Below are 22,372 nucleotides of genomic sequence, written 5' to 3' on the forward strand. Positions count from 1 at the left end.
CACAGCACCACTTCCAGTTTTCTAGTGGTTAATTGGAGATAAGAGTCTCATGGACATTCCAGATGGGGCTGGCTTTGAACTGCAATCCTCAGATCTCAGCCTCCTAAGTAGCTATGATTACAGGTATGAGCCACTGGCGCCCGGCTATGGCTCATTCTTAATATCAGCCTCAAAAGCCTTTAGAGATGGAACTCCCCGGTAGAGCACTTGCCCAGCATGTGCAAGTCCCTGGGTTCCTTCTTCAACAACACATGCCTACCAAAAGATAGCTCAAGTTTTAGTGTCTCAGTTTTCCCGAGGGCACAGGTAGGATAAAAGAAATTAGTAGCATTGTGCACAGAGATATTTCTGCTTTTAAGTGCCATCCTTAGTGCTGGTAGCTGTGAGGAAGCGTAGCCTCCTTCAGACCTAAGTATATCCTGTTTTCCCAGAATGCCAGAGGGTTCAGCATGAGCATCCCCATGCCAGGACATCCCGTGAACTTCTCCAGTGTTACCCTGGAGCAAGCCCGCAGGGATGTGGAGCAGCTGGAGCAACTCATCCAGAGCCACGATGTCATCTTCTTGTTGATGGACACAAGGGAGAGCCGGTGGCTTCCTACCGTCATTGCCGCGAGCAAGAGGAAGGTAGGGTATGGAACCTGGGTGCTCCTCCTCTGGCTGTAACTTCATGCACCTCCTCCCCAAATGGAGAGGTGACCCCCGAAAAGAAAAGTCTTGCATGACCTTGTACTTGTGTGACCACTGTACCCAAGGAGGCTCTACCAGACCTGGCCCTGCCTCAAACTGTCCCCCAGGATAGTTTACTGTTGAATTTTTCTAACATCCTTTGATGTGCAATGATTTATTCAAGGGCCAGCAGTACTGAATGGTTAACTAAGTCATGATTTGCATGCCTGATAGACTAGTATGCAGCCGTTCACAGTTAAGTTTCCAAAGCATTTTAATAATACAGAAAATACCATATCATGTTACACAAGATATGATATACATTTCCATGAATTATGTTTATATATAAACACACACGAAAATATACACATTTATGTCTGTGTGTCTACTAGACCAGGGAGAAGGCTGGCAAGGGAGGGAAGAGGGCCCAAGTGAAGAAAACAGGAGGAAAAAATGTCACAAACTGTTCTATGCGAGCTGTGGGTCATGAGTTATCTTTGTTTTTCTAGTGTTTTTTTTCCCCTTCTTTAAAGCTTTCTATCTCATCAAATCTAAGAGCATAACAAATGACAACTGAAAAAAAAATCCTGTCTTTAAAAAAATCTGTTGATAGGGTTGGAGGCATGGCTCAGTTGGTAAAGTGCTAGACAATGAGTGAAAGCATCAGGTACGAAGTTCAAGTCTCAGTCTCAGAACTAAAAGAAAAAACTCTATGTGGTACCAGGAGCAAGGGCTCATGTCTGTAATCCTAGCTCCCTGGTATCAGAGATTGGGAGGGTACTGATTTGCAGCCAGCCTGAGCATAAAAGTTAGCCAGACTCCATCCATCTCAATGAAGAAAACCAGGCACGGGTACTGTAGCATGCCTTTCATCCCTACTGTGCAGAAATAAAGTAAAAGGATCACAGTCCAGGAAAGGAAAGTGAGACCCCCACTTGAAAAATAACTAAAGCAGAAAGGGCTGAAGGAGTGACTTCAGTAGTAGAGCACCTCTTAGTTTGTGCAAGGCCCTGAGTTCAAACTCCAGCACTGCAATCAACAAATCTGTGCTGTGGTATTGGTCTATGTTAACGTATACTGGTCTTTCCAGTACTTGGGAGGCAAAGGTAGGAGCATCATGAGTTCATGGGTGAGAAAGTCATAGCAAGATCCTGACTCAAAAAAAGAAAATCTACGTAAGGAACGAATTACACAGTATGTGTATTAAATCTCAGCAAAATTGTTACAACTGTGGACATGATGTAACTTACCAGCAGTGAGAATGAGTTTGAGAACTTGCAGACTTAGTTTCGCACACTTACGGGTTTTTTTTTGGTCATGGGGCTTGAACTTAGGGCTTGAACTCAGGTCTTGGCCACTGTCTCTGAGCTCTAGCTCAAGGCTAGAGCTCTACCAGTTTGAGCCACAGCTCCACTTCCATTTTTCTGGGGGTTCATTTCTCACAACTTTTCTGCCTGGGCTGGCTTCAAAACATGATCTTCAGATTTTAGCCTCCACAGTAGCTAGGATTATAGGTGTGAGCCACTAGTGCCTGGCTTAACACTTACCTTTGGGGTGGGGGTGTGTTGGTTGTAGAGCCTGAACTCTGGGCCTGGGTGCTGCCCCTCAGCTCTTCAGCTCAAGGCTAACACTGTATCACTTGAGCCACAGCGCCACTTCTGGCTTCTTCTGCTTATGTGGTGCTGAGGAATCGAACCCAGGGCCTCATGCATGCAAGGCAAGCACTCTACCACTGAGCCACATTCCCAGCCCACCTTTTTTTTTTTTTTAACAGATAAGCCAAACTTTATTTAAAACTACATTTTAAACTGAATCTTACCATTTTAAATTTAATGTTCACAATGAGAAAAATAAAGACCTCAAAAGAAAAAAACGCAATACTTACCCTTTTATAAAAAAAAAAAAATTAAAGGGGCTGGGAAGGTGGCTCAGTGGTAGAGCGCTTGCCTTGCATGCATGAGGCCCTGGGTTCGATTCCTCAGCACCACATAAGCAAAATGAAAAAAGCCGGAAGTGGCGCTGTGGCTCAAGTGGTAGAGCACTAGCCTTGAGCTGAAGAACTGAGGGACAGTGCCCAGGCCCAGAGTTCAGGCCCCACGACCGGACCCAAAAAAAAAAAAAAAAAATTAAACTATTCTAAGGAGTTGTACAAGGGGTTACAATTTCATAAGTCAAGTTATCCTGAGTACAATGCTTCTTGGACATTTTCATCACTTCCTTCACTTTCCCCATTTTCCCCCTCCTATCCCTAACCACAAGTTCATAGTTTATTTTTTATGTAGTATATGTTGAATACAATGACTGCATTTGCTCACCTTTCCTTCCTCCATCCCTGTACACCCCTCTTGGCCCACCCTTCAAGAAAAAGGACAACAAAGCAAGTTAAAACAACAACAACAACAACAAAAACCCATGTTTCCATGGGTTTTGATAAATCGTACTTTAGATGTTCAGAGGAGTTAGGTCTTTGGATTCCTCCCCTACGTATACCCCCCTTTAGTCAGTTTGTCTGGGGATAAATGCATAAAGCTCTGTATAAATTAGTACGTTTAGTTTGATTGTAGATCTAGCTTCCACATATAGGAGAAACATACGCTGTTTGTCTCTCTGACCTGGCTTACTTCACTTAACATGATTTGTTCTAGGTCCATCCTTTTTCCTGCAAATGACATAATAGTATTCTTTCTGATGGATAAGGAAATTCCATTGTATATATGTACCACATTTCCTTGATCCGCTCATCTATTGTAGAGCATCTAGACTGTTTGCCTAAGTTGGCAAATAATAATGCAGCAATGAATATGTGTTGCAAGTGTATGCTTACTCTTAGAAGCTAAGTGACTATGGGCCATCTAAAAAATGAACCTTCCTGGCTTTCAGGAGCCTCATCTATAAATAGGTGATATTCTCAGGGAATTTCGTTATAGTTTAGGGTTGTTTGGTTTGTTTGTTGTTGTAGTTTAGGTCTTTAGGGTTTGAACACAGGACCTCACACTTGTTGGGCAGGTGCTCTACCACTGTGCCGTCCTCTGCACTGCTTATTCTGAGATAGGGTCTTACTTTGTGTCTAGACTGTGATCAGCCTGTTTTATACTTTCTTTTGGATCTGGAATGACAGGCCTGTGCCACCATGCTCAGCATCTTCCATTGAGATGCGATCACACAGACTCTTCTGCCTTGGCTAGGTCAGTTCATAGGCAGGGTGCCAGGTACATGCTGCTGTGCCCAGATACTTATTCACAAAGGATTTTGCACATGTGTGCAACCAATCTTGGCTGGCCTCAACCAAGATCCTTTCCATCTTAGCCTCCTAAATGGCTAGGATTACAGGCATGAATTACCAGCATCAGACTAAAAAGGAGTTTTAAATGAAATGAATGAGACAGTTTATGTTGACAACTTGTCTGATTTTTTTAACTTTATAATCCCTCAGTACTGAAGAGCCTTGATCAGTATTAGTATTAGACTCTAGTTACGCTCACAGGCAAAAAAGTTAACTTTGAAAGTTAACCAAATAGCCAGGCGCCAGTGGCTCACGCCTATAATCCTAGCTACTCAGGAGGCTGAGATCTGAGGATTGCAGTTCAAAGCCAGCCCCAGCTGGAAAGTCCATGAGATTTCTAACTCCAGTAAACCACCAGAAAACCGGAAGTGGCACTGTGGCTCAAGTGGTAGAGTGCTCGCCTTGAACTAAAGAGTTCAGGGACAGCGCCCTGGCCTAGAGTTCACGGCCCATGGCTGACAAAAAAAAAAAAAAAAGTTAACCAACTAGGAAATTACCCATGGCTTGGAGTGAGTTTTTCTTAACTCTCTTCTTTTATTACTTGAAATCTGCAGCTGGTCATCAATGCTGCCTTGGGCTTTGACACATTTGTTGTCATGAGACATGGCCTGAAGAAACCAAAGCAGCAGGGAGCCGGGGACTTGTACCCAGGACACCCTGCGGCATCTGCTGACCTCCTTGGATCCTCACTTTTTGCCAACATCCCTGGTTACAAACTCGGCTGCTATTTCTGCAATGATGTGGTGGCCCCGGGAGATGTAAGTGAATTTCTTTACAGTTCCAAATACTTTCAGTGTCTTATGCACTGAGCAAGAGAGACTTAGCTCTCTTGTTGCTTTTCAAATACTGTCTTTCAACAAAGAGAATGCTCCAGTGTGGGGAATGGCATCGTCACACTGCAAGGCTTGATTGGCATCCTCAACTCTACAGCTGTTCCTTATTCACTCATGTAAATGCAGCTGCCAAGCGTGGGGGGTGGCGGCTGCGTGAGGACACGGCAGCAGAGATAGATGATTCTGGGTAGCTGTGCTTTGCCTCCTGTGCTGTCTTCAACATGAGAAGTCCAAATACCCAGGTTCTGGTTCTGTCCCCAACACTGCCTCCCAGGGCATTCTGTGTAGTCTCTGTCCTCTGGCTCTGCAAAGTGGGAGTAGAGTACCTGCGTCTCAAATTTAGTGACGGTGCAGGGTGCTAGGTGACTTTGAGACTCAAGCAAACACGAAGTCATTCTTAGTGTATGTGCTACAGCTATAGTCAGAATTCTCAATGGACACATGTGATAAAGGAAGTAGAAAATGAGAAGTAAGTCTGGGGAAAAGAGGTAGAAAGGACAGAGGACAGTAATGGAAGAGGTGACTAATCAAGAAGCACTGGACATGTTAGATTGTAACCCCATGTATAAGAGTTTAAAAAATAAAGAAGTCCTGAACTAAAAAAATGGACTGTGTAAAACCCATCTTTAACTGACCTCTTCTATTTTATCTGACAACCTAGAAAAGGAGGGAACACTGGACCTGTCAGCTCACAGGGCCAAGTAGGTCGAGTGTGAAAGTGCATTGAAGAGCAAGGACCTACCGTGCCGACATATGATTGCCCAGTTCTGTGCCTGTGCTCCTGCCAGCCCACAGGACTGAGCAGAGACATCAGAGCCGAGATACAGAGCAGAGATGGTTCTTCCCTGTTTCCCCATTCTCTTAAAACTTGATCTTTAGAAACCATACCTTGTTTTGGATGACTGGCTTTTGTCTTCCCAGTATGTATTTTTTAAAAAGCCAACCTTCCTCCTGGGAGAGATGGGGCTGATTGACCATCTCCTTCATGTACTTAAATCCACATCTGGCCCTGTGACTTAGTTACTGCACAAGGGGCAGTAACTGCACAAGGGTCCATTGCAGTCGTGATGTCTGTTCTTACAGCAGAGTTTTCAGTCATAGCTTTCCCTGACAACCTCTGCCTTTGTTCAGAGTTGGAAGGTTAGGATTTCTTAGGTTGATCCAGTGAAGCCGGTCTGTAGCAGAGGCGTTTGCAGTGAAGCCCTTGAATCAAAGCCAGTGTGGTGAGGTGTCCACACTGGGAGAAGCACATTGGAACCGAGGACTGCAGGTAGCAGATCCTGGCAGGCCACGCTGAGGGGTTACTTCAGTTAGAATGGCAGGGCAGAATTGAGGCACCTGGTTGATATTTTCCGGTTTTAGATCGCTTAACCTACTTATATCCTTTTCAGCCTATTGCCTCATTTAATTACTGAGACTGGGTATTTTATTCATCTTGATCCTCCTAAGAAATGATAGTGTTTGAGGCTGGTTGTTCCTTGCCAACAGTGAGCATCTGTTGTCTTTTAAAACTTCATCGTGGAGGAGTTTCAGGCTCAGATCTAGGGCTAGGGACTAGACATGCAGCACAGCTCAGTGATTGTTTCTTCTGCAGTCAACCAGAGACCGGACCTTGGACCAGCAGTGCACTGTGAGTCGTCCAGGCCTGGCCACGATTGCAGGAGCACTGGCAGTGGAGCTGATGGTTTCTGTCCTGCAGCATCCAGAAGGGTGAGTTGGCTACTCAGAAATGGGCATTTAGACAAAGAGAGCCGGCCTTTTCTCAGTTGGACTCTTCTGAGAGTTTTGCTGCTCTTCTATATTCAAAAATGACTTAAGAAGCAAGGCACCAGTGGCTCATACCTATAAACCTTGCTACTTAAGGTGCTTAGATCTGAGGATCACAGTTTGAAGCCAGCCCAGACAGGAAAGCCCATGAGACTTTTATCTTCAGTAAACTGCCAAAAAGCCAGAAGTGGAGCTATGGCTCAAATGGTAGAGCCCTAGCCTTGAACACAAAAGCTCAATGACAGTGTCCAGGCCCTGAATTCAAGACTCAGGACTGTCATCAAAAGAGAAAAAGAAAAAAAGCCAGATGCCAGTGGCTCACACCTGTAATCCTAGCTACTCAGGTAGCTGAGATCTGAGGATCATGGTTTAAAGCCAGTCAGGCAGGAAAGTCCGTGAGACTCTTACCTCCAATAAACCACCAGAAAATCAGAAGTGGCGCTGTGGCTCAAGTGGTAGAATGCTAACCTTGAGCTGAAAGCTTAAGGGACAGCACCCAGGCCCAGAGTTCAAGCCCCGTAACCGGGAGAAAAAAAATCTGATCTAGTTCTTTAACCAGTGAGAAATTGCTATGGGATCTTTAGGGTTTATCCCTGCAACCTTTTTATATTCTCCTAGAGTCTGGCAGTTGAAGAAAGAAACATTTTTGAGGACTTGAGGACCTTTATACTTTACTTTTGTTTTTATTTTCCTAGCTCTGTCATTGATAAGAACATGTATGATCACTAATGTTAGAAACTGTATGACATGACAGAGGTCTGTGTTCCGTGACTTAGCAAGACAAGCCTTTGTCATTATTTCACAGCCCTGTAAGCAGCCCATTATGCCATCAGGGAATTGAGTTCCTTCTTTTTTATTTAATTTTACTTTTTGGTTGTATTGGGGCTTGAACTCAAGGCTGTATGCTTGCTCAGCTTGCTTGCTGGGCTGATGCTTTTCCACTGAGCCTCACCTCCAGCCCAGCCCTGCTTTTTGCTGGTGATCTGAAGTGTTGGAACCAGGATCCTTTGGATCTCAGTCTCTTGAATAACTAGGACAATGATGTGAGTCAAGCACCGGCTTGAGTACTTCTCACTCAGTCACTCTTAGCTTTTCCTCCTTATGGCTGTCACCTTGTGGGTGCAAGGTGACTGCGGTGCCATCTGCACTGCTGTGCATGACATTTTAGAAGGAAGAAATAACCAGAGGGTAAAATTTGTAGCAATCTGCATCTGCGTCCTTTTAAAAAGCATTCCTGAAAAACTTACCCAGTGATTGTAACTCTGCAAGGAAATCCTGGCAAGTATAGGTTTGGTTTAGGCATGCCACCTCTGCGAATAGAACTGTCAGAAGCTGCACGAGGACAGTGGATGTTGGGAATGCCCCCAGCAGTGTCCTCAAATTTACTTTTAAATACTCTGTCTCTCCCTGGGTTGCCCTCCTCCAGTGACATTCAGCTAAGCCCATTGTCTGGTTTTCAGAGATGCTGTGTTGCCTTGCTTCTGTGGCTAAGTATCACACCATTATTTCTCTTTCCTCCATTTCTGTAGCATTGATTTGATTCAGGAGGTTAACGTTAGAACTGGACATGGTGGTGTTCACCTATAGTCTCAGTTACTTGGGGCACTGACCTGGGAGTATCTCTTGAGACTAAGGGTTTGAGGCCCACCTGGAAAATGTAATGGGAGCCTGTGTCTACAGAAGAAAAAAGGAGGGGAGGGGAGGGAAGAAGGAAATGGGAAAGGGAAAGAAATGAAAGTTTTCTATTTGAAAATTTCAATATAAAATGTGCTGTGGTATTCTTTAAAACTATCTGAAGCTGGGTGTCAGTGGCTCACACCTGTAATCCCAGCTACTCTAAAGGGTTAGATCTGAGGATCACACTTCAAAGCCATCCCATAAGAGTCTCCGAGACTCTTATCTCGAATTACTCAGCAGAAAGCTGGAAGAAGTACAACTGTTGCTCAAGTGGCAGAGTGCTATCCTTGAGAAAAAAAGGCTCAGGGACAGTGTCCAGGCCCTGAGTTCAAGCCCAGGATTGGCATAAAAAAATAGACTATTTGAAGAACAAGACAGGTTCATTGCCATGCATTTTTATTACTCCCCTCCCAGAGAAGTGCATTTTTGGCTAGTGTAGGTGCCCAGCAAAAGCATTTTGGACTTCCTCCTCACCCTCACCCTCACTGGCACCCTCCAGACAGTCCTCATGTGTGTTCCCCGTTAACACTGATGGACTGAGCAGCTCTAGTTCCTCCCTTCTGCAGGGGCTACGCCATCGCCAGCAGCAGTGATGACCGCATGAGTGAGCCCCCCACCTCTCTGGGACTCGTGCCTCACCAGGTGAGTGGTGTGGAGACAAGCCACCATCCTGGGTCTGATCCCGCCTATGTTGGGGTTGGTCTGGGGTGACTGTCCTGTCCACCCTGCCTGCTTCCCCCACAGCCGGGCTCTCAGTGGGGAAGGAACCCTGTGACCACCTGGAAGGTTCTGTGGGATGTGGAGGGTGGAAGTCACAAACAGGAAGTGGTTGCCAGTGCATGGTGAACCAAACCAAGCATGCTGACTGAGTCTTCACTGTGGCATGAAGAAAGAGGGAACAGGCTTGGAATCTGCCAGCTGGAAAATTATCTCCACCCTGCCTTTGTTAAGATGGCCTTGCCTAATTGAGTCCCACAGCATCTAGGGCCTCAGTTCTCTTGTCTGTAAATCAGACAGACCTCATCTGGTGGGTGCGAAGACTGGGGATGGTGATTGATGGGACACAACTGCAGCAGGAATTGGTGTCTGTGCTTATGTTTCTGTTGTTTGCTATTATTATTATTGAGTCTAACCAAATAGGAGGAGTTTAGGAGCAAGCACATGGAGGAGTGTTTTCAGAACTAGAGTTTGGATCCTTGTGAGGAAGGCCAGCTGCTCGGGGAGGGGAAGAGAAGGGCTGGGATGAGCTCACGCTGCCTCTTCAGTTGTACTCACTGAATGGAGAGGTTTTCCAGTCAGACTTTTACAGCCCATGATGCAAAGGCTGCCCATTTTCAGTGCACAGTAATTCTACTTGGCAGTTGTCTTTGGGTGGCAGGATGGAGCCCAGGGTGATGTGCTTTCTATGCACTTGCTGTACCACTGAGCTGCACCCGCCTGTCTCTCAGGTAGGAGGAGAGACTCTACTCCCAGGTCCTGGCAGGTCTCCTGCTGTCTACTGCCCCCTCCTGTCAGGGTCAGCAGAGGGGAGATGGGGGTCATAGGAGAGTGAGAGGATGAGTGGCAACCTAACCCCAAACTTTCCCACTCAGCCAGTGTTCTCCCAAGACTTTGGAAGCAGAAAGAGCCCTGGCCTCCCCTCCAAAGCCTTGGCTTCCCTGCCCTCCTCAGCGCTCTCACCCCACACCACCACGTAGACCTGGCGCTGGGTTCTCCGGCCTCCAGGCCGCCACTTAAGAGCCAGTGAGATCAGGTCTTCTCCTCCTGTCCAGCATGTGTCTGACACAGGAGGTATGGACTGCCCCATTTCACACAAGTAGCATTCACTTGATAGGAGAATGCCAGTCTTTGCCATAGACAAACTTCTCGTAGCACCCACAGACTCTGGCCTAGCCAGTTTTCACAAAGCTGCTGTCCTCTGGGGTTTGACCTCTGTTATTTATGCCCTGGTGTCTCGTTCACATCTTTCCCATGCTCTTCCCCTCCTCCCTCCCACCAGTGGCCTTGAGCTGTGCCCTCATCTCTTTAATACTGAGAAGGGCCTTCATTGAGTTTTCAGTCATGCTTCTGCACTGGTTTCCTCCTTTAAGTCCTTTATGTGGAATTGCTGTAGTTGTGGCTTTCTCTGTGCTAAGGGCAGCGCAGCCTCTTTAGAGAAGAGGCCCGTGTCAGATGCGTATGCCCGAGCTCCTAGAGCACCATGGCAACTAATCCTGCAGCAGCTCTTCCTCATTCACCAACTCTCCAGTGTCCTTCCTCCTCACTGCAGCTATGGGAAAGATGGTCTGGTTGTTGGGCCCTCTCTTCGTTTGGCTTTCTCAAAGGCTGAAGAGTAAGGTGGCCATATATGGGAAAACCCCAGGGTGTGTGTGTGTGTGTGTGTGTGTGTGTGTGTGTGTGTGTGTGTGTGTGTGTGTGTGTGTGTGTGTGTGTGTGTGTGTGTGTGTGTGTGTGTGTGTGTGTGTGTGTGTGTGTGTGTGTGTGTGTGTGTGTGTGTGTGTGTGTGTGTGTGTGTGTGTGTGTATTTGCTTACAGTATTTCAAGTTTCAAGCCTTTATTTTTAGCTACACCCCAGGGTGTGTGTGTGTGTGTGTATTTGCTTACAGTATTTCAAGTTTCAAGCCTTTATTTTTAGCTACATCCTAAAAAAAGAAAATGAAGATGAAGAAAGAACTTAATTATTCAGGGCTGGGTGCTGGTGGCTCATACTTGTAAGCTGAGATCTGAGGATTGCAGTTCAAAGCCAACCTGGCCTGAAAAGTGCGTAAGACTCCTATCTCCAATTAACCACCAAGAAGCCGGAAGTAGAGATGTGACTCAAGTGACACAAGGTGTGACAAAAGTTCAGGGACAGTGCTTAGGCCCTGAGTTCAAGCCCCAGGATGAACAAAACAAAACAACAAAAAAAGAATCAATGTAATCAAGGTTGTGAGGTCTCCCCTTAGACTATTTATACAACTTTTTTTGCTGTTGTTTCTCCAAGTTGAGTGAGTCCATTTATGCAGCCAGTGTTTGGTTCAGTGTTTGGTCAGTTCCACAGTGTGCAGGTTGGTGTCGCAATGCCCTATTACAAACTCAGCACCTCTTCCCCACCAAATCCCCCCCTCCCCAGCTCTCCAAGAGAAACTGTTTCCTGTTGAGGAGTCAGTAAACTCCTGTGTGTTCTGAGCATGTAAAGAATGACCAGTGAGGTTCTCAGTGCCTCAAAGCAGAATGTTTATTAATTGGTCCCTGTGGGAGGAGATGTGGTGGAAAGTGATAGCCTTGGACTGAGAGAAGCAGGCCTCCCACCAGTGGCTCTGTTGTATAATCTGGAGAAAGTTTCCTGACTTCCCCTGAGTTCTCCTGGGTCAGACCTGGGAGGTCTGAGACTCACTTTGTCCTCCCCACTCTGGGACCACAGGCAGAAATGGCCCAGCCAGCGATCCACCAGTGCAGAGGAAGATCTGATTAGGCCCTGAAAACCAGTGACATTCTGCCCAAAGAAACCTCTCATTGAATTTGAAAGCCGTGAAAACTGTTTAAGGTGAAAAAATAGACTCAGGGGTCTCTTGGTTATTTGTTTGTTTTTCATGGCTCTGGCCCAATGTATATAGATTCAGTTTTGCAAACAGCAAGAAGTATAAGTTATTTTCTGACCACAGAAAGATTGTTTAAAATAAATTTTTATTCATTTATTGTTATTATAAAGGTAACATACAGAGGAGTTACAGTTACATAAGTCAGGAAACAAGTAAATTTCTTTTTGGACAATGTCACCCCTTCCCTTGCTCTGTCCTAATTTTTCAGAGAGGAATTTTTAAAAATCATTTTTAATGCATAAAATTCCTACAATAATCACACGAATTATTAAGTGTATGGTGACTTGCATGATCACAGTGAACATACTCCTGTGCCTGGCACACAGATCAAAATATAATGTCAGCATGCATCCCAAAGCCCCTCTTGCCACCTCTGCTCCACCCCCACGGGGGGCAAACAGCTCTTTACACAGCTGTTTACACAGGGGGACTTTAGTCTAAGTCTGAACTTTCTGCAAATGGATTCCTATTGTGTGGACTGTGTTCTGGCAGTGGGATGCACATCTGTGCCCCCAGCACTTGGGAGCTCCATGTCAGCAGAGGCTGTATGGTAAGTCTCACAGAGAGAGAAGGAGACAATGAGAGAAAGACTGAGAGGGGGAGAAAGGAGGGGAGGGTGGAAGAGAAAGAGGAAGGGGACAAAGAGAGAGGGAGAGGGAGGGAAGGAACAATAGCACCTAAACACCAAGGTCTTGCTTTATCTTGTGGACCAAGCTGTCCACAGTTTTGAGTGAATATACTCTTGGGAATATACTCTTTGGGTGAAAATACTCTTGGCTCTAAACTACTGACTTAAAAAAAAAGTTCCTGAATGTGTATGCCCTTCCTCTGGGTTTATACTTCTCTCCAACTCTTGAATTCTTTCTTTTCATCTGTTTCAGAAAAGTAGAACAAAGCCAGAACTAGGGCAGGACCCTGCAAAGGCCCAGCCTGGGAAACCTCAGAGTGAGGCGGCGTTGAGGTAGAGCCAAAGGCTCTAGCCATGTCCAGGGCTGCTGTTTGTTTGGCCTGTCTGCTCAGACTCTGCCAGCCCCTGTCCTCGAGCCTTTTTCTTTCTTTTTTTTTTTTATTGTAAAGCTACTATACAGAGGGTTACAGTTACATGAGTGAGGTTATGAGTACACTTCCTCTTGAACATTGTTGCCTTTTGCTTTTAATAAGGCCTCTTGTACTATGCTCAGGAATCCTGGTCTGTATGCCCCAGGAACATAAGCAGATTGACTCCTGGGGAAGGGGCTAGAGGAAAGGCAATAAGCGCATTTCCGGAGATGGAGCCCAGAAAAAAAGACACCTCCCTTTCCTCAGGTTCTGTGTCACTTGGGTTGATGCTGGCAGGAGCAGCAGGAAGAGCGGTCATACCCTAGCCCTCACCTAGATGTCCTGTTCCTCCATTCCAGGAGACCCTTCCCAGACATGGGCACTGCCAGGCTGCCAGGCACCAGGCTCAACAGGGCAGGGTCACCCAGAGCTTCACTTCATCTACTTTGGATTCTTCTAAGGCCATAGACTTCCCCTGACCATTTGTCTGTGTTGGGATTTCATTCCAAGGGAGGCCCCTGGGCGTAAGGCTGAATGGTGTCTGGACTTCTCTGCGTAGCTCTGGAGGAGGAAAGGCATTCCTTTTCTCTGAAGAGTGAACCATTGGTAATACCAAAGTTCAAAAGTACCTCAGGCAGCATTTTTTTGTCCAAGAGGAGCAGGGCCTCCCTTTAGCAGTTTTGAATGGTGGCACTGCGCTTTATGAATGCTGCTCACCCAACGAGGCTGTCGTGTTTGGGTGTCCTCATGCTGGAGCCATCTCGAAAGCTTTGAGGTCATTTGGATTTCATAAGATGAGGATCCACTTCACCCCTGAATTTCATGCCCATTTGTTCCTGTATGACCTCATTTCCCAAGAGGATTTGAGGCAGCCTTTGCCCATTGTCACTGTGTGATCTTGTGGGGGTTACTTACTTTGTCTGAACTTCATTTATTTTGTTGTTGTTGGTGGTGGTGGTGGTGGTCGTCGTCGTCGTGAGGCTTGAACTCAGGGTCTGGGTGCTGTCCCTGAGCTCTTTTGCTCCGGGCCAGCGCTCTACCACTTTAGCCATGGCACCACTTCCTGGTTTCTGGTGATTAATTGAAAGTAAAAGCCTCATGGATTTTCCTGCCAAAGATGGCTTTGAACTGTGATCCTCCCATCTCAGCTTCCTGAGTAGCTAGGATTCAGGTGTGAGCCACCAGAGCCCAGCTGAACTTATATTTTTTTATATGTAAAATGGGGACAATCACATAATAAGCACCTGGAATTGGATACCTGGATTAAAAAATTATACCTACCAGGGTACCAGCACAACTCTGGCCACACGGGACACTTATAAATGCTTGTTTCATCTTTCCTTTTCTCTTTTATTAAAATAGAAGCTTATCTACTCTCCTCAATAGGAAGTTACAAACAGTCTCATAAAATCCAGGAAGCCAGGAGTGAATAGGGAAGGGTTTGGAGGATTTGCTCTCTTCTGCAGGCTTTCTCCCAGGATAACTCTGGGCTCATTTCCAGCTAGTTCTGCCCCTCTGTGGCTCCTGTTCAATAATGAGGGGAGGGCCAAGTTGGTGGTAGCGGAAGCGGTTATCTGAAACAAAGGCCTCTGTGGTGTGCCTGGGGGTTTGCTATTGCTAAACTCTCCATTTTGGCATGGAGTTTGATTAAGGCTCTTTTCAACATCCAAGATCGATCTGGAGTTTGGAGCTCATTTTTATTTATGCAAACTCCAGGCTCAAGAAAGGTTGCCAGGCTTGCTGGAAGCTGGCGTGAAGTTCAAGCGGTAGGTTCCCGCTGTGGCTGCACGGCGCCTTCTCAGAGTGCTTGTTTGTTTCTGGGCACTGGGTCTTAGCTTCTCATCGAGGGGAGGTGGGCTTGGCACTGAGAGGGGTTTTACTCAGCTGAGGTACAAACGTGGCCAGGGATGGGAGGCCCAGAAAGGAGGCAGCCCCTTTCTACTCCTAATCTACCTATTTTTTATTCAGCTGCACAATATGAACTAAAGCTGATTGAATTAGCCTGGTAGCTGTCTTACTATGTAGGTGTTGAGTTTGTCTAAGTCCCTCTGGCCTTCTCTTCCTTCCCTCCTTCCACTTTACCTACTCTTGGCATTTCTTCTTTTCTCCAAACAAAAACAATCAAAATTCAGATTCCTGGCCCTGCCACTTGGTAAATTGTGAATTCCCTGGCAAGCCATGTCATATGTTTGAGCCTTGATTCCTTTGTCTGAAAAATGGTGGCAGGTCACAGGATGATGAGAAACAATGTGTGAAAACACCCAAGGACCCCAGACACAGGTAAGATGCATTACTTGTGTAAGAGCTCACTTCCTCCAGTTGGCCCTGCCCTGAGCTAGTGCAGGCCATGTGAGGCCTGGGTGGGCCTTTCTTCATAGCTTCTAGGGCTGAAAGGACATTCCAAGAGGACAGGGCCTAGAGTGCTTCAGGGAGCTGCAGGAGAGGCAAGGGAGAGCTGGCGTTCTGAGGTCTAAGACAGAAAACCCCGGGCACCTGGGAGCCAGTGGAGGAAGCAGGGACACACAGCTGTGCATTTTACAGGATTAAGCCTTCAGCCCAGCCACAGAGGAAAGCTATTGAAAGCCTTTGCTCAATACGACAGGGTTTCTTTGCTTCTTGAAATGTAAACCAGTCCTAGGTATACAGCAGTTGTTTCCAGGCATCTCCAGGCCTGGTCTTCTGTCAGAGTGATCTCTGAGCCATTCCAAAGTATGCACTTCCCAGCCAGTGCCAGAACCACTGAGTGAAGACCTGCAGGGTGTTCTGCATTGCAGAGCCACTGCTCAAGTCAGTGTGAAGAGGCCTGTGCCTAACTCTTCGGGGTTCCTGTTTCCTGCTGCTGCCTGAGCTACATTTCCAAAAGGGCCTTTGACAGTGTCTCCAGTGCACCTCAACCCATGCCGGTATTCCTGTCTGGGAGCCTTGGAAAGCTATTAGGTGTGCACAGGTTCGCCTAATGAAGTCCTGCGAGGCGTACACAAGGTTGAGTAGCCTGTGCTGATTCTATTTACATCCTCTCTGCCCTAGCTCTGCCCTCATGCCGGGAGGCGGGTTGTGTCTTCTGTTCTCAGGCCTCATTAGCCAAGATTAGGGGCCATCCAGTGCCTTGTTTGTGTTTGACAACAGGGAGCTCAGCTCAACTGCTTTGACCTTTTTGGGCCAGTGAGTAGCAAGCCGGTCTGGGTCAGGCACCAAGAAAGCATAGGTAGTTGTGTTTGTTTTCTGGGCTTTTATTGCCACCTATGGGTTTTTAATATTCAGGAATAGCAAAGGCACATGATGGGGAGAGCTGGTTTAGGCACAATCTTTTTTCCTGGGCTGGATGTATAGCTCAGTGGGAGGGTATGCTTTGCATGCACAAGGGCCTGAGTTCACTCTCTAGAATCCAAAATAGTTTTTTTTTTTTTCTAGAAGGTTTCAGAGGACATTAATGTCAGTGATGTTGGGAGTTATTTCTAGATTGGGTGATAGACCTAGGGTTGATGATTTGTGCTTGGTCCGAATGGGCTTTAAGGAAGAGGAGGAGAGGCACAGAGCTAGCAGCAGCAGGAAGAGTTCTCAGTCATGAAGGCAGCCCGGGGCGGGATGAGGAGGTCAGAGTTGTCTCTGGAAGGGAGTTCAAGTCTAGCCCAGTCAGTGTATGGTACCTGGAAGACGGGATCCAAGATTCAACTCTGAAGGCAGGGTGACCCAGAGACGGGAGAACTCGGCTTGAACCAAATTTCTCTGCTTTATCTGGTCAGCCTGCAGGAGGCCGATGGAAAGTGCTAGGCCTCCGAGCTGCTCCAGCAAAGGTCAGCCCTGGAAGAGCTTGTTAAGTGGAAGGAAGCCCACCCAGCGGGAGTCTGTTGCAGTGGGTTTGAGCAAGGTTTCCTCTTTAAAAATCACAACTGGAATTTGTTCGGTTCTGATGTGGGCTTTCTGATACCAGCTTCATGAATTTCCGAATTCTCACCCGCGTTATTCTGTTTCACTTCCCAGGAAGATGAATCATCGTTTCCTATTACAGAGCGGTCTGGGGTGCTGAACAATGGCGTGGTGGCCCTGGCTTTGCCTAGCCATTCACCAGGTCCTTTGTTCTGCTCCTACCACCTGTGTTGACGTTGGCTTTTGCTTTCTCTTTCCTTCCTCTCCTTTTTCTCTCTTCCTTTCAGCTCCTAACCTGTTCCCCTCCCCTTCAGTTTTGCTCCCCACCTCCAATCTTAGGACAATTTAATTCTTTGTGCAACAAAAAGAAAACAGAAGCTTAGGGAATCATAGAAGTATTCGTGAAGGAACTTTTGCATGAAACATACGGGAATACTAATGCACAGGCCATGTTAAATATCATTTTATTATGTGTGATAGTTTGTAAAAAGAATTTAAAAGTGAGTTGGCTGGGCGTGGGTGGCTCACATCTGTAATACTAGCTGAGTAGGCTGAGATCTAAAGATTACGGTTCAAAGCCAGCCCCGGCAAGAAAGTCTTTGAGACTCTTATCTCCCATTAACCACCAGAAAATTGGAAGTGGTGCTGTAGCTCAAAGTGGTAGAGTGCTATCCTTGAGCAAAAAGAGTTCAGAGGCAGCACTCAGACCCTGAGTTCAAGCCCCATGTCCACTACCAACGCCAACAACAACAAAAGTGGATTGGATGTGTGGGGCTCATTTGAGTATTCCTTCAAGCTTATAACTTACAGAGCTCAAGAAAATCTCAACATTTCCATTTGTGACTTTCCCTTTGTCTTTTTCAACTGTGTTAATGTGCTTATAACTTGCAGAGAGCTCAAGAAAATCTCAACATTTCCATTTGTGACTTTCTCTTTGTCTTTTTCAACTGTGTTAATGTCTCCTCCTGAATAGCAACCTTACCCCTCACCACCACCACCACACAAACATATGCGTAACATGTAGGAACCAAAAGGTTCACAATGAGGCTCTCCTTCACCCAGTTACCTAATGTGTAATTCCTATCCAAACGCTCTTGCTCATAGATTACAGTGAAATCACGTAGCCTATTAATAGGACACTTGGGAAGTAAGCCTGTAGGCATTTCCTTTAGGGTTGCGACTGTGCAGATGGGGCAGATGCACACATTCAGTTAGAAGTTGGTTGCTTCATATACTGAAAGTCAAGTTCCCAATCACAGCCGGAAGCTCCTTTCTTGAGGTAGTGAGGCTTTGCTTTTGTTTGGGGGTGTGTGCTGGGGGGATGGCTATGGAAAAAGACAGTGGTATGTTGGTTCTTTTGTTCTATTCAAGATGAGAGGAGAGGCTAGAGGTGTAGCTAATTGATGAAGCTTGTGCTTAGGAGGTCTGAAGCCCTGGGTTTCATCCCTAGCCCTAAGAATTAAAAAAAAAAAATTGTGAGGATACCTGATATTAAAGATAAAAGCTAGGCTGGGAATGGGGCTCAGTGGTAGAGTGCTTCCCTGGCATGCATGAAGCCCTGGGTTCAATTTCTCAGTACCACATAATAAACAGAAAAAGCCAGAAGTGGCACTGCGGCTCAAATAGTAGAGTGCTAGCCTTGAGCAAAAGAAGCTCAGGGACAGTGCCCAGGCCCTGAGTTCAAGTCTCAGGACTGACAAAATAAAGATAAAAGGTAGGCTGGAGGCATGGCTCAAATAGTAGAATGCCAGCAAGTATGGGGCTCTTGAGTTCAAGCCCTGGTACTGGCTATGGTTATTCTGCCGGAAAGAAGAAACAGTGATCTAGCACTAGCCTGCAGCCTGCAACCATGGGAAGCCGGGGCCTAAGCCAGGTTTGGAGTCTATAGGTCTTCTTTAAAAAAATTTTTTTTTTTTTGGTCAGTAATGGGGCTTGAACTCTAGGCCTGGGCATTGTCCCTGCACTCTTCAGCTCAAAGCGAGCGCTCTACCACTTGAGCCACAGCGCCGCTTCTGGTTTTCTGGTGGTTTATTGGAGTAAGAGTCTCACGGACTTTCCTGCCCGGGCTGGCTTTGAGCCGCGATCCTCAGATCTCAGCCTCCTGAGAAGCTAGGATTATAGGTGTGAGCCACCGGCGCCTAGCATTCTTTTGAATCTTTATCACTTACTGCTTACCTGAGCCAAGATGCTTCACCTTTCTGAGCCTGAGTTTTGTCAAGGTAAAAATGAGGTGGTTGCGCTGGGGAAGTAGCTCAGTGGTAGAGCTATGGGTTCCATGCTTAGTGCCACAAGGGAAGAAGAAAGTCATTGGGAAGAGGAAATAAATGAACACTGGTCTGGCATTTCTGCAATCCTGTGGAGACTCTCTCGGTTTTACTACCCTGCTACCGGCCCCATAACTATGTTCCTGCACCCCTCACAGCCACAGTGGGCAGGGCCTGCGTGCCGACTTCACTGATTGTGACTCAGCTGCAGGGAGAAGTCTCTACCCCAGGTGGTGCTGTTTCCCCACCAGTGGAGCCTAACTGTTGAGTAACTGTTTAGGATCCCGTGTCTTCTGTTCCCTGGAGCCTCTGGCCAGCCCCTCACACCCCTCCACCCCACCCCCACCCCGCCATGTCTCACTCATCTCATCACGGTCCTTCTGTAGAAGAGGCAGAGTCAAACCTTGACAGGGATTGGTTTCATTTTAGGGGGCTGGGGAAACACCCAAGACTTGTGCACTTGGGAAGCACTCGTATGTTGAGCCACACACGCAGGCCCCTGACCTGTTATTCTTTTAATACATTTGTTAACACTTGAGCTATTGCAGCTTGCCTTTTTGTATTTGGGGGTCAGTTTGCCTTTTGTTCTCCAATATTTGAAAATCATATCGGCCCTGGTTCCTAAAGGAATAAAGGACCTGGGCTCACCAAGACAATTGCAGTACAAGGGGAAACACTCAAGTGGAACTCCATTTTTGGTAGTAGTCTCAGTCAGGAACCTCCCCCCCACCCCCCACCCCCCAATAATCATTTCCTTCTTCTTGTAAGACCTAAGCATTTTCATAGATGTTGCCATTCTATGCTTGACATGAACTGTTCTATTTTGTTTGTTTTTAGATCCGGGGGTTTCTGTCACGGTTTGATAATGTCCTTCCTGTCAGCCTGGCATTTGACAAATGTACTGCCTGTTCCTCCAAAGTAAGTCACTTTGTGTTTGTGGAGCTTGTTTTGAAGTAAGCCTTCAGCCTTGAACTTCCACCTTACCAGCCAGCATCTGAAACCAGCTGTGGCTTCCTGTGAGGAGTTGAAGTTCAGAAAGGACTCTGTCCTGTTTCCATGTGTCACAAAGAACCCAGACTGAGAAGGTTTGATTTATGGTATTTTAGGCCTGTATCAATGGTTGTGTTGTAGCAATTTGGGCTTAAGCTTGAACGTTACTGGTCTTATTTTGTTCCTCCCCAGAGGGTTTCCCTCCCTTCAGAGACCCTAGAAGACCAAGCAGTTTTTAAGTGTTCTGGATGAGGGGAATTGGGGTAGTCCTGCCCAGGGTGTCTTTTGGAGATCTACATAATGACAAAGGAAAAGTAAACAGAGATTAGGGTCTGGGTAGGGAGCCAATAAAAGGCCCCTTCGCCTTTGATCTTTCCAGCAGCTCTAAAAATAGATTTGGTGTGCTGTCCCACAGTAATGGGAACCGGCTGAGTATCTCTAACTATAGTGATGGCGTCTGTTTTAATAGGCTCTGAGATGCTGTCTGAGTTATTCTTACTTGTATACTATATGTGACAGCTGATTTCCTTTTGGATGTCCCTTTAAGCCTTCTAATGCCTAGTGATTTAACCTGAGCTTTTAAAACTCCTGTTTGCTAATCCCAGCCCTGTGGAGGCTCACAAGTTCGAGGCCAGCCTGGGATACATAGTAAAAACCTGTCTCAACAAAACAGCCCTCTTAACTGATGAGAAAGGTTTCCTGTTGAAAGACTATGCAAAATAATGTTGAGATCCTGTGTGTAGAGCAGCAGCCTCTGCTATGAGCAGATTTCTCTGCTGTGTTGCTTTCATCCAGCAGTGCTGGTAGAAGTAAATTATTGAGTTGACAGATTTCTGTTGGAAACTTGACATGATCATATTTTCTGAGAGGTGCAATCCTGATTAATTTCTGTAAAAAAGATTGAACTCAAATTTGATAAACCATGTTGACACATGGGCTAAATCTAGGTGCTTAGAAGTTGAGAGTAATGTTTCTTTTCTGCTCTGAAAGTAAACTAAATCGGTTTTGTTGTTTTGCTGAGATTTAAAGCTTATCATTTGCTGGTAGTTCCCCAGCAGCCCCTTCTCTCTGTGGTTCCTTTGTGTAAGAGGCATCCTATTTCCACTCGCTTCCAGGCTTCGCCGATGTCTACGAGCAATCCTCAGAAATCCAAGTTTTAGGATTATGTACTCTTCAGTGGAGTGTATTTTTTTTCCTTGTATGACTGAGTTAATTGGTCTAAAAATAACTTGGCCGTATTAATTTTCAAATTGAGATCATTTGGTTCAGGGCCATATTTTCTGTAGCTGTAGCTTTATGTCAGTCCAGCAAGTCAATGAAATGAAGATAATTGGGTTCTCCAAGTGAAATGCACACACTCGTTCTTTCTTGTTCTATTTCTAATTAAATTAGCAGGTAAGATACTGTTTATAAAAGAATCTCCGCATACCAGCTGGTAGCAGGGGAGGGGAGGAGCCATTCTTTCAGAAAGTGGCTTTACCCTTTCACACTCACTGTAAGCACTGAAGTAAATATGGGTATGCCACTGGTTTCTTCACAGAATTACTTCCTCTCCCGTGGCCGCTCTAAGCGGCCTGCTTTGCACACGCATGCTAGGCCATTTGATACACGCTGACTTGGGTTTTAACAGCTGCTCTGTTCCCATGGCGATCACTTTTCATGTGGTCTGAGTATTAGATTTCCTTTGTGCTGAAAAGGTTGCTTCTTTTGGTGCCTGTGTTTCCTTACAGTAGAAACCCAGCTTTTGCTTATTTGGCTACCTTCTTTCCCCTCGAAGGAGCATGTCATTCTCCATTATCTGCAAACCTAACAGTAATACTTTGAAATGACAAATCCAATTACATTCCCCACTCTGCGTGTGACTTTTTCTGAAGGCATGCTCAGAGTGATACTTTTTATACCGGATCGTATCTTAGTTGTTTCTGTTTCAAAAGATTCGTTGGGACAAAAAATGATTTTACAAAGTTTTTCCTTTGACATTTATGAAATTAATTTTGCTTTGATGAATTTTAGTATTTGTGCTTTTCCCCTAGGACCAAGGCCATATAAATACAGAGAGTTAAAAAGAGTAAAGGGATGCGATAATCTCTGTTGGGTAGTAATACCTTGTTCACTAAAAAATGACACCAATAAACCATGAAAACCTCCTATTGACTGAGGTGAGGGAGAATACCAAGGCCAGTTTCTGTGGCGGAGAAGCCAACTCCTCTACCACAAGCCGTGCGTACTTTGTTCCATCTTCACTTGGCACATACCCATATGAATTATTCCATTTTACAGAAAAAAAAAACAAACACAAAAATGATTGAAGAATCTCTGGGGGAGGTGAGTGATAAAAGTGGCTTTTATTTCAGTTTCTGATTATCACCTCATAAACTTCCTAAGATGATGGTGTCTATCACTG

General features: G+C 46.0%; 1 protein-coding gene across 1 annotated transcript in view; it reads left to right on the forward strand.

Annotated features, from left to right (window-relative positions):
* The window catches only part of Atg7 (autophagy related 7), a 172,258-nt gene that overhangs the window by 54,364 nt on the left and 95,522 nt on the right, over window positions 1-22,372 (forward strand). Inside the window, exons 13-17 of the mRNA XM_042679887.1 lie at window positions 432-626; window positions 4,506-4,709; window positions 6,379-6,494; window positions 8,795-8,870; window positions 19,816-19,896. Coding sequence (XP_042535821.1) covers window positions 432-626; window positions 4,506-4,709; window positions 6,379-6,494; window positions 8,795-8,870; window positions 19,816-19,896 — 672 coding nt within the window. The remainder of the gene's footprint in view (window positions 1-431; window positions 627-4,505; window positions 4,710-6,378; window positions 6,495-8,794; window positions 8,871-19,815; window positions 19,897-22,372) is intronic.

This window comes from Dipodomys spectabilis, unplaced genomic scaffold (assembly GCF_019054845.1).
Source record: "Dipodomys spectabilis isolate Male_0828 unplaced genomic scaffold, ASM1905484v1 ptg000054l, whole genome shotgun sequence".
Classification (NCBI taxonomy): domain Eukaryota; kingdom Metazoa; phylum Chordata; class Mammalia; order Rodentia; family Heteromyidae; genus Dipodomys; species Dipodomys spectabilis.